At 47.4% G+C, this 16,004-nt stretch overlaps 1 protein-coding gene across 1 annotated transcript in view; it reads left to right on the top strand.

Annotated features, from left to right (window-relative positions):
* The window catches only part of LOC119406291 (uncharacterized), a 43,671-nt gene extending 28,043 nt beyond the window's left edge, over positions 1-15,628 (top strand). The window contains exons 4-5 of the mRNA XM_037673025.2: positions 14,265-14,393; positions 15,540-15,628. Of these exons, the coding sequence (XP_037528953.1) occupies positions 14,265-14,393; positions 15,540-15,628 (218 nt within the window). The remainder of the gene's footprint in view (positions 1-14,264; positions 14,394-15,539) is intronic.
* Positions 15,629-16,004: the final 376 nt, after the last annotated feature.

The following is a 16,004-nucleotide window of genomic DNA, read 5'->3' as shown; positions in this document are numbered from 1 at the left end:
AAAAAAAAAAGAAAAAAGAAAAAAAAAAAACGTAATCATTTTTCGATCAGGCATATTTTAACAACATCAAGCGAAGCTTGAGTAGGTGCCGTGACTGTGAAATTTTTTTTCGATCAAAAATGTTTTGCCACAGTACTCCATACAGTACAGGAAAAACGCACAAATTTTATCAGCAAAATCTGACACGTGCGAGCGCCGCGTCTGGGACACACGGCATGGAAGAAACCATATATATATATATATATATATATATATATATATATATATATATATATATATATATATATATATATATATATATATATAGTCCCCGCCGGAGAGAAAGTACGTATGGGTTGGTTTCGTTCGTTGCTCGAAGCAACCAGACTCGTGCTTGAGGCTGCCCGCACTCCCTGTACACAATTATAGCGTTTTACCATATCTATTGCTTCCATCTCTTAAGAATAGAACACAGGGCCTATACTCACATTATTACCATGCGTCTCATTTTCGGACTAAAACGCTGCGATCATGCCGATATCGGCACCTACTCTACGACTTCACTGCCCTGTGTGGCCTTCTTATTTTTTTCCTTTCTCTGGCATTCTTTCAAAATATTATACCTTGTAAGGTTGTCGGCAGTAGCAGAGACTCTCAGGACGCCAGGGACCGGCCACTCACGTAATACGACATTCAGGTACTCAATGCTCAGTTTTGCAATCACACCTATTTTTTGTTGTTTTTACTCAGACCAAGTTAGAATGTGTCTTCCCGACCTGTAGCCAGGAATTTTTTTCGGGGGGGGGGGGGCACTTGCTGAAAACCTTGACTATTTGAGGAAAACACCTATTGGTATTCTTCATTTTTGTTAAGAACATGTACTTCACCAAAATTTAGGGTGGGGGGCGGTCCCCCCCCCCCCCCTTGGCTACGGGCCTGGTGCCTTCACTGCATTTTTGCGTGGTAGGCCTGCAAACGTCGCTCGATAATCAAAGAAGGAATATGGTGAAAGTGCTGTGAATATTGTGTCTACTCTTAAGCATTTATTCTTGTGGTATTTTGGACTTCTTCTGCAGGGAGCTCCTGCTATTTTTAGGTTGGCTTCTCCTTTGACACATACTTTAAGTGGTAGAGCACGCCTATAAGGGTCAATGGAAAAGCGAAGATAGAGATAAACGTGAAAGAATTACCCCAGAGGACTTATTTTATTAAGGCGAAAGCATTAGAAAGCTTATCAAACGCCAAATGTGACTGTCTGCATCAGCGGCGGCGTTGTCGTCAACACGAGTGATTAAAAAAAAATCATCGTATGATGATTTGAACCTATGACGTCATCATGACGCCACAGGTCGCCAAAGCTTGTGAAGCCACCACGTGACATGTCCGCCTGGTCAAAGGTGGACCGATTACCGAGGCGCTACAAAACCACATGAGGTGCACAAAACTGCCATGCATCCGATGCCGGGGGAATTACATATCAACGTCGGGCGCAAAAAGCTTTAGGAGGGGAGGGGGGGGGGAGAAGATCAACACAATCGACTAAGAAGAATCACCTTCGAGTCGTCTTAGGGAAATGCGTAAGGGACCATGCGACTTTCTTTTTCGTTTTTCTAGACTAGAGGAATCGGAGACGGTCGGTGCAAAGAAGTACCGCAGTGCCTTCAGGGGACCGTGAAGTGCCGCCATTGATGCAGACAGGACACACAGGGTCATTTGTTAGTGAGCTTTATTAGTGAGCTCCTGTTACAATGGAGCTGCATATGGTCCGCAGACAAAACACGCGTAGAACAACAAATTTCGGCGGACTGGTCAACTCGACTAACACAACGTTCTTGCGTCGAAAGAAAAAAGGACAAGACGTAAAAGTGACCATAAAGATGTATGATTTCGCCAACGTGGCAGAATGACGCGAACTATCTGGCCTCAAGGACAAGACCACTCGGATAAGTAAGGAACATCCCTCCAATTTTGTAGTTTCGAAACAACGGGGTTTCTTATGAACTGCAGAATTTAATCTCGAGACAGCCGTAAGGGAGATAATATGAGTCGTGCGCAAGAGAAATACCACGATCTTTGAGCGTATGTCTACTTTTCTTTCAGTATATAGTGAACAGTGATAAAATATGAAATCACTACAGCAACATTCATTATACGAGATCCACTATAGTCACCGTTTCGCGGGCTTCCATTTTCATAGTAGTGAAAGAGCTCTTAATTTTTCTACTTACGCTCTCAATGCGCGTTTCGTCTCGGATAATAAATATATACGCAAATACATATGCTCACGTGGCGGTGCAGTATGCATACACATGGGTGTTGGGCGTAGCACAAGCGTGACTTTATCATAGAGTGGCGCACCACAGACGAACGAAAATTAGGGCGCGCATCCATCAGTCAAGCACAGTGTAGCCAGCCGGTCTAAGACCTGATAGCTTCCCTGCCTTTCCGTCTATTTCTTCTTTCACTCCTCCCTCATTCCAGACATATTTCTTTCACATCTACCGTTTTCTCCATTTGCCTCTTAGAAGGTCTTTGAATTTTTTTTAATAGACCAATATGACTTGTGGACCTACATGAGATGCAAAAGAAACCTGGTATATTAGCATGAAACGTCACCTACAGAATGAGTACAATAGACGAGACTGAACGAGATCGCACAGTCTTGTTGATTTGACGCGTTTCATTGTGTGCACACACATACTTTTTTTCCGTAGGTCGAGAATCCCATTCATTGTCAAAGCACTCCGGGCTAAACTTACACAGACATGAAGAAAATCGAGGGAGCTGGTTGCAAAGGTTAATATCCGGCGTTTTACGTAAGAACACAACGATACGATTATGAGGCACGTTGTTGTGGAGGGCTCCGGAAATTTCGACCATTTGGGGACCTTTAACGTGCACCGACATCGCACAGTACACGAGCCTCTAGTATTTCGCCTCCATCGAAATGCGACTGCCCAGTCGCGATCGAACCCTCTACTTTCGGGGCAGCAGCCGAGCTCCGTAACCGCTGAACCACGGAGGTGAACGAGTTGCCAAGGTTAGTCAGTTTCTTAGTGCAACTAAGTAGTCGTGAATGAACAGCGATATAAGAAAACTCACAGAGACCCTTATGCAATCGCCCAAGACGACTCGAAGGCGAAAGCCACCTTCTTTTTTTTCTGAGTCGATGTATTGAGCCAAATTCACGCGCAAAGCGCTCTTTTGATACATCTTGATTCTTTTCACTCGTGTATGCCTAGCAGGTTATTGCGGCAGAGAAGGCTCCTGGATTTGAAATATTCTTTCATGACGTCGACAGCGTTGCATTGTTTTGTCCATGCTGGGCTCCCTTTAAAAAAGCTCCCCGATTAGAAAATTTAGTCTGCGTAGTATGTTTTTCTTTTTTTCAATTCTTTTTGCATTCCCGGTACTCGGCTTCTTTCTTTCTTTCTTTCTTTCTTTCTTTCTTTCTTTCTTTCTTTCTTTATTTCTTTCTTTCTTTCTTTCTTTCTTTGTTTTCTTTCTTTCTTTCTTTCTTTCTTCCTTTCTTTTTTCTTTTCTTTCTTTCCTTCCTTCTTTCTTTCTTTCTTTCTTTCTTTCTTTCATTCAAAAGCTTACTCCCAACATTAGTACGTATACAGAAATCAGACGTTAGTTCAATACCGTCAGAGAGAATATTGAGCAATATGAAAGGCCCATATATTCGAAGGAATTGAAATAGTATTTAGAATACTTATTTTTTTCTTCAATTGATCTGCGTGCTAGTCTTTGGAGAAAAACATGGCCCGTTGTTGCAGAGTAATCTTACTTTTGAATAAAGAAAAGGGGATATTATTACTGAAACGAAGGCGAATTTCTCTTAGGAACAGCAAGACCCATAATTCTGTCTGACGTTCCTAAAAAATGGGATTCTGATTGGTTTCCAGCATGATTACCTCCTTCAACATGCGCGAATCTACTTCTCTGAATATTATTTTGCATTATTCGCGTTCTGCTTTCCCCTGCGCGATACTAAACAAATGTCGAAACTATTGTAACAAAACCTTGAATTTCTTTACCAATGTGATCGTCAATGTGTTATACACATGTCCTGCGCAAAACAAATGGTCATCACAAGTACGTAGCAATTCGTGTAACTCATTACTTCCGGGTCATTAAGTAGACCACCATATCCTAGTGTTCCCATTACGCACGCAAAAGCAGCAGCATACCTATGGTAATCAGGAACTGCCACTACGCGTGCCGCATATGTATGCAGAAAATTGGCTGTCAGTTGACATTGACGACTGTCAGCCAATATTGACGCAGAATTTACGGATGAAGCGAGCGCGTTCTACACTACATGCGGGAGCCACCATAGGAATGCGCAGGGATCCCCGTTAGGGGAGAGGGGGGGATAGGCACGCTTTAACGCAGCGCTGCGCCCCCCCCCCTCCCTCTCCCCCGCCAATTAGTGAATTCTCGCAATGGCTTGCCTTTGATGCCCAGATTTTCTGGGGTAACGGTATCAAGTAGACAGTTCTTGAAATGCATCATTGGGGTGTTCCAGGCGGCCATTTTTGCGAAAAACCTTGCATATCCGTAACCGTCAACGTTAAAAAATGAAGGGATAGGGTCCGGCTGAGGTAGGGTACGGGACAGACTTTGCGCCGTGTCACCAAGGAATGCTCCACCTACTGTCGACCGCAGCAAAAGACATGAGAACTTTCTTGTTATTCACCAGTCTATCAATTTCCTACTGCCGCGAAGAGCATTGTTAGTTCATTGTTTTTCTCGCAAAGCGCTCATCTGCGGCCAGGCCGTCACACTTGTACTTTGATAGCAGAATCACAGCTTTCATAGCGTTCCTCGAACAGTGTGACGATGGCTAGGCATCAGTTTGCGCGAAGTTATACTGATATGCTGCTCTCGAAGCACAAGCACGTAGCCATGGCTGCCGAAGAGCGCGTCGTGTTAAAAAAAAGATGGGGAATAATTACGCCCAGTCCGAAAATAGACCGCCTACTAAGGATGCGTCTTGGGCTAAGTGCTGCTGTTAGTCACCGCGGATGTGCCTCAAATATCGCTAGGAGGCTGTTGGTCACGCGCACGCGTGGTCTGTAAACTTTTACGGTAGACTTTCAAACGCGTAATTTACGCACGTGGGTCCCTACGAAGCACTCATAATACCGTCCTTCAGCAGTTTGGAAGCGCCGCGAACAGCTCTGCTATATTAAGCTGACGACCATGCCCTGCAGCAACATCACGCGAACACATTATACTCAACGAATGGTAGCTTTTCTTTATTAGTGCAGAAAATGAATGTATATATAGGCTAATAAACATTGTCACTGAAGATAATCGCGTAACAAAAGCAGTAGCAGCGCTGAAACACGCACTTCAAGATACGCTATTTCTAATCCACAACAGCGACTCGTTCACTTGTTCCGCTTTCAAGCAGCAATAACAATAAACGACAAAAAAACACCGCCCTAAAAACACCGTGTTAGCTGCAGTGAAAACGTAGTTGGTCTTTGCTTACGTCTGGGCAACGGTGTAATTTCTGTCTCTGTCACACATTTTGTGACGCCCCAGTGCGCAATGTGACTGCGACACACCTTCTGTGGGCTTGTACAGGCCTGCATTTGATCAGTCTTCGCCCACCTCCGTGCGACGGGCCTCACGCCTCGCCGATCACACAAACCTGAATAATAATATCTGGGGTTTGACGTCCCAAAACCACGATATGGTTACGAGGGACGCTTAGTGGAGGGCTCCGGAAATTTCGACCACCTGGGGTTGTTTAACGTGCACCTAAATCCAAGTACACGGGCCTCAAACATTTTTGCCTCCATCGAAAATCCAGCCGGCGCGGCCGGGATTCGATTCCGCGACCATCGGGTCAACAGTCGAGCGACATAACCACCAGACCACCGTGGCGGGGCATCACACAAACATTGATCGCTGGATTCATTGACCGTTCTACCGCTCACACACATAAAGTTAATTTGTGTGTGTGTTTAGGACACAGCGTAAGGGCAGGCTTTCGAAAGAAAAAAAAACATTTATAAAGAGAAGTCTGCTGTAAAATAATGCAGAACTTCGTTCTTACCGAATAAACAGCGACGGCGTAGTACGGTGAAAATCTCGGAACAAGCCTGCGACCGTCACAACGCAGGTCTTGACACGTTCAAGAAACAAGAAACGACTGCCGAGCAGACAGGAACACGCGTATGACCGCCGATTACAGATCGACGCATTCAGAACCATGTAGTTGCAAATAACACCGACTAATGTAGACCCACTGCGAGCAACTAATAGACCTACGGTAATGCTAGCTGTCGTACCAAAATAGATCATTGGTTCGCGCGTTTCTTCGGAAATGGACAGTGATGCATCGCCCTCTACCGTATAAGTGGAAGCGCAGAAGCTCGGCAGCACGACGACTCGAATTCCCACTGTTGTAATGTTTGTTGATGTCTGGTATTCGTGCGACTACGGTTAACTAAGGGATGATGCTGTCATGCCACGAATAGTGAACACTTCACGGCGTACGCGCAGCGTTAGCAGCGATACGCAACCGCTTCTCGGCAAGCCGAGTTTTTAGCCCAGTCACTTCACTCCCGTTTCGAGAGAGAACGACAAACGCGGCCAAGAAGGTGCGCCCTTCACGACTGTTGTTACAAAGCAGATGCGAGGGTCCTGGGCCAGCTGTCCCCAAAGGAGTCTTCCCGCTTCTTGGACCCCCCCCCCCCTAATTTCGGAGAACGGATTTGTCACCTACACCTGCCGCCTGTTCCCTGAACTGAGCGCTTCGGCTGGAAGGTGGCAGCTACGCGCGGGTCTCCTCCGTGGAACGCGTGTTTGCAACGAGTTTGTTTTTGGTGAAAGCTGGTGCCTTTGTTCGTAAAAGGATTTTCAGTTCCCCGAAGTGGCATTGCCCCCCCCCCCCCTTTCTTCCGAACTGGTCGGACGTGGAGAGTGAGAGTGCAGTGGTCCCTGGCATTGCTATGCTGGGGGCGGTGACCTATGTGTCGAAGAGACGGACCCTCCAAAGGCATGCATGTTTGTGATTGGACGTTTGCTATAGTCGGGTACAACTTTAGAAAAAAGGAGAGGCCCCGCCCATATGACCGAAGCGCGGCAGCCGATTGCCTCCGCGGCAAAGAAATAGTCCCGCTTCTTCTCCTTGAGCGGAGGCACCGGCCGTCCGGCTCGTGACGTCAGTCTAGAGCGCGCGCCCATTGGTGCAAGCGCGTGTGCATCCGCCTTTGAGGTGCAAATGCCGCTTTTTTCTAAAGTTGTACCCGACTATAGTTATGCAGCTTCAAAGGCATGCACGTTTGTGATTGGACATTTCCAATTAAGGAGTTTCCCTGTCTTGTGAAGGAAGCGTATTTAAGGAGCAGCAGAGCGTCTGCTCGGGACGGATCGATCGGACTAGATGTCGTTCTGACGATCCTGCCCTCTATGATGTTGTAAATAAACGTCTGTTAAGTTTTCCTCAACGCCGGTCTCTCTGCCTCGGTTTCCTGCTGTTCTGGACATCCCTGGGCCTGCGGTACGACTCCCGCCGCTCAGCAGCTCCACGCTACCCCCTGAGTCCGCGTCGGCCAACGACGCCGCTCGTAACACTGGTCGCTCGCTTGCGGAGCGTTTCAAGATAGATATCAAGCGCTTCAGTGGCGTTGCCAGGGGAGGGGGAGGGGGACACCGGGCCCATGCTGCCCCCCCCCCCCCCTGAAAAAAATTTCGCCCATGGGATACAGAGCACAATATGACACTCGACCCCACTTATCTGTCTAGACCCAATGTTGGATCAGAAATGTCCCCCCCCCCCCCCCGGAAGAAATTTCTGCCTATGCCACTGAATCGCGTTGGAGCCAACATACGATGGCTCATTCCGTTTTCTTGAGACAATACATCCAAAGGTAATGAAGCAGACGGCGGCTTCTGCCTCGCAGGCGACGGAATCGATAGCTGTTTCTTGGCGGAACTTGCGCTTTCGTCACTTGCGCTTTCGGGCAGCTGTTTAATTTTTACTGTCATGAAGAAATTATTAGGGTATGCGATTGGGTGTATTGTTTCGGATCCATAGTGAAACTTTAACACACGGAAAATGACGCAGGAAACATAGACAAGACAGGACGAAGCGCTGAATTTCAAGAAATCGCATTAGCCAAAAAAAAAAAAACACTTTGAATAACGTTCATTTTTGGTTTGAATTATGGAACCTTTCTGATCATTTTCAAAGAATAAAAAACGGCAACTGCGGGGAACTTGTGCACCGGCACGCCATGTTTACATTTTTTATGCGTGACGGCGTGAAGCGCATATATCAACTCGCACGTACAAGTGTACACGCAAGAACACACATGAAGGGCGGTCATACCTTCCCAATACCCCCCCCCCCAACCCCCGGGAAAAAATTCCTGGCCCCTGCTGTACACCTTTAAAAGCACCTCACAGGCTCTCACTTTGGCCTGCAGGTGTAAATTGATGCCTTCGGTGACGCACATCTGCTTTTCTCTACGTCACATTTAACACCCAAAAGGGGCGCCATCGGTTTCGCCTTTGTCAGAACCGTGTCTAAACCACGGCGATTAGTTTTCCTTTGACGGCCTCGATTACTCTGCCACATGGCGGACGTGCTAGCGAGACCAGACAAAGTAGTAGTTACCCGGAGTGTGGGCGATAGTATGTCCGCGAACTTTCTGAAGAGCCATTACTTATACGTTCGTGCCGTTACCAGTGCCGCGTCTTGAAGGCGGAGCACCAAAAAAAAAAAAGAAATAAAATGCACGAAGCACCAGCGCGCAGTGACTTCATTTGTCAAGGAAACGATGCGATGCCATTCCGCTATAAGAAAGTGGGCGGAAGGCTTTCGCTGCGCGCTTTCAACAAAATGGCAGAATGAGCTTAGATGATACCTCAAAAGCATGCCCTACTGAGGTGAATACTAAGATTTTGCCGCAATGTTAAGGGTATTGTACTTTATTATACAGTATAGATAAGGCGCGCATAATCGCAAACTCGGATATCAATTGAAGGGCACGATAGTAAAAAAACACTGAGGGTGTCATGCGTTTGCCTAAGACGACTCGAAGGCGAAAACCATCTTTTTCGTCTCAGTCGATGTATTAACCTCGACACACCATGTCATGACGTCATAATGTCATACGGTGACGTCATCATGTGATAATGACTTTTTTACGCCACTCGTGTTGATGAGGCACCTAAGGAAAAGAATATGTGAGAATCCCCATTAAAACGGAGGCTGATGAGCGAATCGGCTAAAAATGTGAAGTCACGTGGGGTGGAAATGACGTGAGTATTTAGGCCTGGCCAAAGAGGTCGTTATGATGACGGGGTAGGATTTAATGAGAACGAGAGAAGACCCGAAAGGGCGAGACGATAAGATTAAAGACGAAGAGGTTTGCAGCGTTGAATGTAAAGCATTGCCCAGGGAGCTAGGGAAAGGAAAAATTGCTAAGTAAAGCACGCGCATCAGAGCGCCCGCTGATTACACGATGGTTCATAGTTGCTAGGCGCTTTCTGTCAAACATGCGCGTTGCACAAATCGGTTGAAACTCGGGTCGTTGGCGCAGTAACAAAGCAACTTTCAAGCGGCAGTACTTTGTTCGCAGCCTTGTTGGTGAAGCATGGCACTATGAAACCTGATTACCTGGATACGAAGGTGTGAACAACGCAATACTGCAGCGGCAATGGAGCCTCGCGGACAGCGGCGATTGATTAACCGCGCTGGACACAAGTCGACCGGAAATGGTGGTTCCTGATTGGATTCCCGTCCACTGCTGCGCCACTTTGCTTCCTGTGGTGACGTTCGCACGACCGGAAATATCTCGAATAGACCAGATTATCGACCGGGACGGCGTCAAGCTTGTTCGAACCTGGCAGGTTTAAAAAATAAACATATCCGTGGTTTTAAACCAGCTTGTCTGAGCACTCGCACCCTGACAAAGCTCGCCGCTTCGACCTTGTTGGTTCGTACATCAGTTTACAGCCTAAGAATCGATATAAGCTCCACACACAAAGACACGGTGCTCCTGTCCCTCACTTGTTAAGAGAGCGGTCATGGCTGGTTTTTGTTTGACATGCAAGTACTTTTTCTATGCTAATGTAAATACCAGACATATCAGAAAATGAACGTCTGTCCTGACTGAATAAAATGTTACTTTTCGTCGAATACCAATGTCAGAATCTCTGATAATGATTTGTGGGGACGCTGAAGTTTTCTATGAAGCCAGTGGTGCAAACGTCTATGTGTACGGCGAAACTCGACTATCTTATACCAAAAGGAGTTACTGACGTCACGAAAAAGAGAGCACCTAATTGAATGGGGCCTCTATGCATTCATTTTGTTCTTTTGCGAGGCACGGAGATGGCTGTTGGCGGAGCTTATATTTAGTTATATTAGGGAAGCTTTTAAGCCAGTCGTAATGTGCTGCCTACCAGAAACCTATCATCGTCATGAACAGGTATGTGCCACAGTATTCGGGCAGATCCCACTACTCGACGCTACGGCGTCGCCTGTAATAACACTGAGGAGGAGCACATAGAAAGAGAGAAAGAAAGAAAAAAACAAACAAAGGGACAAAGACAAAGAGAAAAATTCTTGCCGAGAAAAGATTCTTCACGAGGCGGGATTCGAATCCGCGTACCCTCGATTTAAAGGCGAGCGTCTTAACCACTCGGCTATTCAGGCACGCTAGCAGATCGTAGCATAGGCTTCTATAGTATAGTGTAGCGAGGGGGTGGGAAAGGAAAGTGAGCATGAGGAGGAATGTGATGAGAAGGAGGGAAAGGAGGAGAGGAGCGAAAAAGTGTAGCACAGAAAGAATGAGAAAGAGAGAAATAGAGCGCAAGACATGTAGAAAGAGAATGACGGAGAGTGAGCGAAATTGAGTGAAAGAAATAGAGTGAGAGATAGAGAGAGAAAAGGATAGAAAGAAGAAGGAAGGAAGAGCGAATTAGGAGAGAGAAAGAAAGGAATGAAACAGGAGAAAGATAGAAAAAGCAGGAAAGAGAAAGAAATTGAGAGAGAGAGAAAAATAAATAAATAGAGAATAAAATGGCTCAGAAAAACAAAGAGAAGAGAGAAGAGGAAAGAACTAGAGAAAGAAAGAGAAAATTTGCAACATTTAGCAAAACAGCAAAAGCCAGGACTGCCTAGGTGCCGTAAGCTTCGCTGTCTCTTTATCATTGCGCCTCCAGTGCAAGCTATGCAGTCATTTTTTTAGGTAGTGATTGGTTATAGAAGCCAATCGTTCATCGCTCAACTTTTACGATCACGGAACTCAATCTTCAAGAACGTTAATGTATAAGACATATAGTTCATGCCCTCCACAGCGACTGCTTTTAGGCCAATGTACAGCCAAGTCACATTCGCCTTATGTATTCATTTCACCATATAAAAGATGAAAGCACATTGATATTCATCAGCTATTATATAATAATTGTTGGGTTTTGTCGTCCTGACTTAACATTATGATTACGAGGGACTTCGTAGGTGGAAATTTCCACCAGCTGCGGTTCTTTAACGTGCACCTAAATCTAAGTACACGGGTCTTTAGCATTTTGCCTTCATCGAAATGAGGCCGCCGCGGCCGGTATTCAATCCCGCGATCTCGTTGTCAGCAGTCGAACACCATAACTACTTGACGATCGTGGCGGGTGCCCCTTTAACTCGAACTTTTTTCTTAGATTGTAGTGGAGTACTAACTCTATGTAGTGAAGGGCTAAATTTTCACTCCTGCGTTGATTTTAGTCACCAATCTGATAACTGTGGCTATCTGTGGTTATCTGTGGCTATCGAAAGGCTGTGGCGCCTCTACCAACCATTGAGTGTATTTAGGAAGGAGAGTTGGACCCTCTTAATCTGCACGGGCCACAAGCTTGCACGAACTCCTGCATCATCTAGCTTTCTTTATGTTCAGACCAGGCAAGAAGAGAGCTTCAAGAAGCTACGAGAAAGACTATACAACAGAACACAGCGCCTGCAGCTGGCAACACTGGCATTGGTACAGCAAACAAGGAGCCTGGATGCAGCCTTAATTAACACGCCCGTGTCGTTCGTTCTTCGCAAGTGGCCTGAATCTATTGCCTACTCTGAGGTGCGTCGTCGAGCTCTTTGTTAGAGAAAGAGAACCAAGCCGCGTTCCCTCTTTTCACCGATGCGCGACGGAGACGCGTGGCGAATACATCCGCGGCTACTTTGTTGATATCGCACTCCTGCCTCTGACTTCTTGTTGCCTCGCTCGTCGCGAGAGCAGTACTGCTCTCACGATTCTAATGAGACATACTTATGTCTCATTAGAATGGTGCAGCGTTTGGCATCTACTAAACCCCACGTAACAGTCATTGGGCATTGGCATTTACAACGTCCTCCCAATAGAAAAACTCACAGAGTCCCCTAGGCAATCGCCTAAGCTGATTAGAAGGAGAAATCCATCTTTTTTCTTTTCAATCAATTGTATTGATCACCCTGCCCCGAAAGCTTTCTGCACCTAGCGTGGTTTCGCACTCCGTCCAAGATCGGGGGTTCTGTAAGCCTTCTGTACCTCAGGCGCCTCCGGGATCGGCCCACCTACGACCAAGCGGTGATCTCATATGATGACGTCATCGTGTGACGTCTTATTATATGACGTCACAGCAACGTCATTATAACATCTTAGGTTCACAAATATTTGCGATTTGTGACGTCATTAAGACATCGTACGGTGGCGTCATCATATGATGGCGATCTTTTTTTCATCCTTCGTGTTGACGCCGACGACGGTGTCTCGCGGGGTACCATCAGGCATCGCCAACTCTCGACGACGCCGACGGTCAATTTTCGCGTTTGATGACAAATATAAGGCTTTCACCTTTAAAAATGCATGTTTTAGTTTCAGGCTACGTGGAAGTAAATCGGATAGTAGGTAATCAAGATCCGTATCAACAAAGCTATTTGCATGTAAGCCTCTTTCAGAGATGACCGGGAGCCCAGCTGGTGACATACATGCAAGGACAGCAGAGAGAGACAAGGCAAGGGGAGGAAAGGCAGGGATGTTAATAAGACGAGCCCCTGGTTACATCTCTATATGTGCAACCACTACTCTATTCGCTGCAAGGCAGTTTGACAGCGGATGTTAGTTTTGTGCATACGTCTATTCTTTCTCTCTTCTGTCCTTTCTTTTTGGATTGGGGGGAGGGGGGGGGGAATGTCTTCGTAGGTCACTTCCCGCCACACTGTATAACGAGCTTTGGTGCGCGATGATGTTCCCAGTTTGAAATAAAGATGAAGGAAAGCAAAGGCTAATGTTACAAAGGAAAGCAAAATATGTAAACGAACAAAACATGCAGGTTAGTGCTTGTCTGGGCTAGTCGGTTGCACATCGTGAGCAGGATTTCCAGCCAAACGCACTGACGAGGACACGGGAAGAACGATTCACCAGCGGAGGGCCGTCTTCTTTTATTATTATTGATATTATTATTATTATTATTATTATTAATATTATTACGTGAAGGCACACAGGGAAGCAGTGCGTATTTACAATGTATTTACACAACGCTTAAGCGTTAGACAAGATGGCGGAGAGCGTGCCGCACACAGCAACATCACGTCGTCTTCTTTGGTGCCTTCCTTGCTTCAGCAGTGTGAAACATTCTTGTAACATGACCCCCGGGTGGTGAAGCACCGTCTCGGTGCTTTCTATGGTGTTGCTGAGCGGTAGAGCTTAAGGCGGGACACATGAACAGTGTCTGTAGGCAGCGAAACGGAGGCAGATGTATACTCGAGTGGGCCTATCTCGTAAGTGACATCGGTCACCTGGCGCAATACACGATATGGGCCCGAGTATCGGGAAAGCAGTTTTTCAGAAAGTCCAACACGCCGAGTCGGGGTCCACAACAGCACAAGTGAACCCGGGGTAAAAGAAACGTCGCGATGATGGGCGTCGTAACGCTGCCTCTGGTGGTCTTGCGAAGCTAAAATGCGCTGACGAGCGACTTCTCGTGCTTCGCGAGCTCTGGTGATAGCGTCACGGGCGTATTCAGTCGGCGCATCGACGGCTGCCGGAAAGATGGTGTCAAAAGGTAAAGTTGGGTCGCGGCCAAACAAAAGATAGAAAGGTGAAAAACCAGCGGTATCGTGGCGTGAGGAATTATATGCAAATGTAACAAAGGGCAATGCAACGTCCCAGTCATGGTGGTCGGAGGAGACGTACATAGAGAGCATATCAGTTAAAGTCCGGTTGAATCGTTCAGTCAGTCCATTAGTTTGTGGGTGGTAGACCGTCGTAAACTTATGTTTCGTCTCGCAGGAGCGAAGCAGGTCATCAATAACTCTGGAAAGAAAATAGCGTCCACGATCTGTGAGGAGTTGGCGTGGGGCACCATGATGAAGGATGACGTCGTGCAGGAGGAAATCGGCGATATCCGTGGCACAGCTGGTTGGTAGAGCTCGTGTAATGGCGTACCGGGTTGTGTAATCCGTCGCGACAGCTATCCACTTGTTTCCGGAAATAGATGCAGGAAAAGAACCTAGGAGGTCCAGGCCAACTCGGAAGAACGGGTCAGAGGGAACATCAAGTGGCTGGAGGAGTCCGGCGGGACTCATAGGAGGTTTCTTCCGGCGTTGGCACTGGTCGCATGCGGCGACGTAGCGGCGGACGGAACGATGAAGGCAGGGCCAGTAAAATCGACGTTGTACACGATCGTACGTCCGAGAAACACCCAGGTGACCGGCAGTGGGGGCGTCATGTAGCTGGCCGATAACGCTCGCACGTAGATGAGAAGGTACGACAAGGAGCAGTTCGCGTCCATTGGTGTGAACGTTGTGACGGTACAATGTGCCGTCCTTAAGCACAAACAGTCGGGTAGACGGATCGGGTGTCGGAGAATTCAGCTTCTCAATTATGTCACATAAGACGGGATCTCGACGCTGTTCATCACGGATGTTGCGTAAAGCGGATATGGAGAGTACACATGGTGGCACTTCATCCAAATCCTCAGGAGGGTCCACTGGATTGCGGGACAAGCAGTCAGCGTCATGGTGTAAGCGGCCAGATTTGTAACACACGGAGTAGTTATATTCTTGGAGTCGGAGTGCCCAGCGACCAAGACGCCCAGTGGGATCCTTCAAAGAAGAGAGCCAACAGAGTGCGTGGTGATCGGTTGTGACGGTGAAATGTCGACCATGTAAGTAGGGCCGAAATTTGCCTACCGCCCAAACGAGTGCAAGACACTCCCTTTCGGTGATTGAGTAGTTCTGTTCGGCTGCGGAGAGGAGACGGCTGGCATAGGCGATAACACGGGCGCACCCGGTTTGATGCTGGACCAATACAGCACCGATTCCGTGGCCGCTGGCGTCGGTGCGGACTTCTGTTGGGGCGGAAACGTCGAAATGAGCCAGAATAGGTGGTGTGGTTAGCAACGTGATGAGTGTAGAGAACGCCGTAGCCTGCGTAGTGCCCCAGGAGAACGGGACATCTTTCTTCAGTAAGTCTGTGAGAGGGCGTGCGACATCCGCAAAATTGTTCACAAAACGTCGAAAGTACGAGCAGAGACCGAGAAAGCTGCGGACATCCTTCGTGCAGGTCGGGACGGGGAAGTTCTGCACGGCTCGAACTTTATCAGGATCAGGGCGTACGCCAGAGGAGTCGACAAGATGGCCCAACATGGTTAGTTGTTGTCGTCCGAAGTGAGACTTTGACGAGTTCAGTTGGAGACCGGCATTGCGAAAAACAGAAAGGATGGAGGAAAGACGTTCGAGGTGCGTTTCAAAGGTCGGGGAAAAGACTATAACGTCGTCAAGGTAACACAGGCAAATTGACCACTTGAACCCGCGCAAGAGAGTGTCCATCATCCGCTCGAAGGTGGCCGGAGCGTTGCATAACCCGAAAGGCATTACCTTAAACTGGTAAAGGCCGTCTGGTGTCACAAATGCGGTCTTTTCGCGGTCCATGTCGTCGACAGCAATCTGCCAGTATCCTGACCGAAGGTCGATGGAGGAAAAGTACTTAGCGCCGTGGAGGCAATCCAGGGCGTCGTCAATGCGCGGT

Source organism: Rhipicephalus sanguineus, chromosome 10, assembly GCF_013339695.2.
Source record: "Rhipicephalus sanguineus isolate Rsan-2018 chromosome 10, BIME_Rsan_1.4, whole genome shotgun sequence".
Lineage (NCBI taxonomy): Eukaryota > Metazoa > Arthropoda > Arachnida > Ixodida > Ixodidae > Rhipicephalus > Rhipicephalus sanguineus.
The sequence above is the reverse complement of the archived record's forward strand: the minus strand, read 5'-3'. Positions and strand labels throughout refer to the sequence as shown.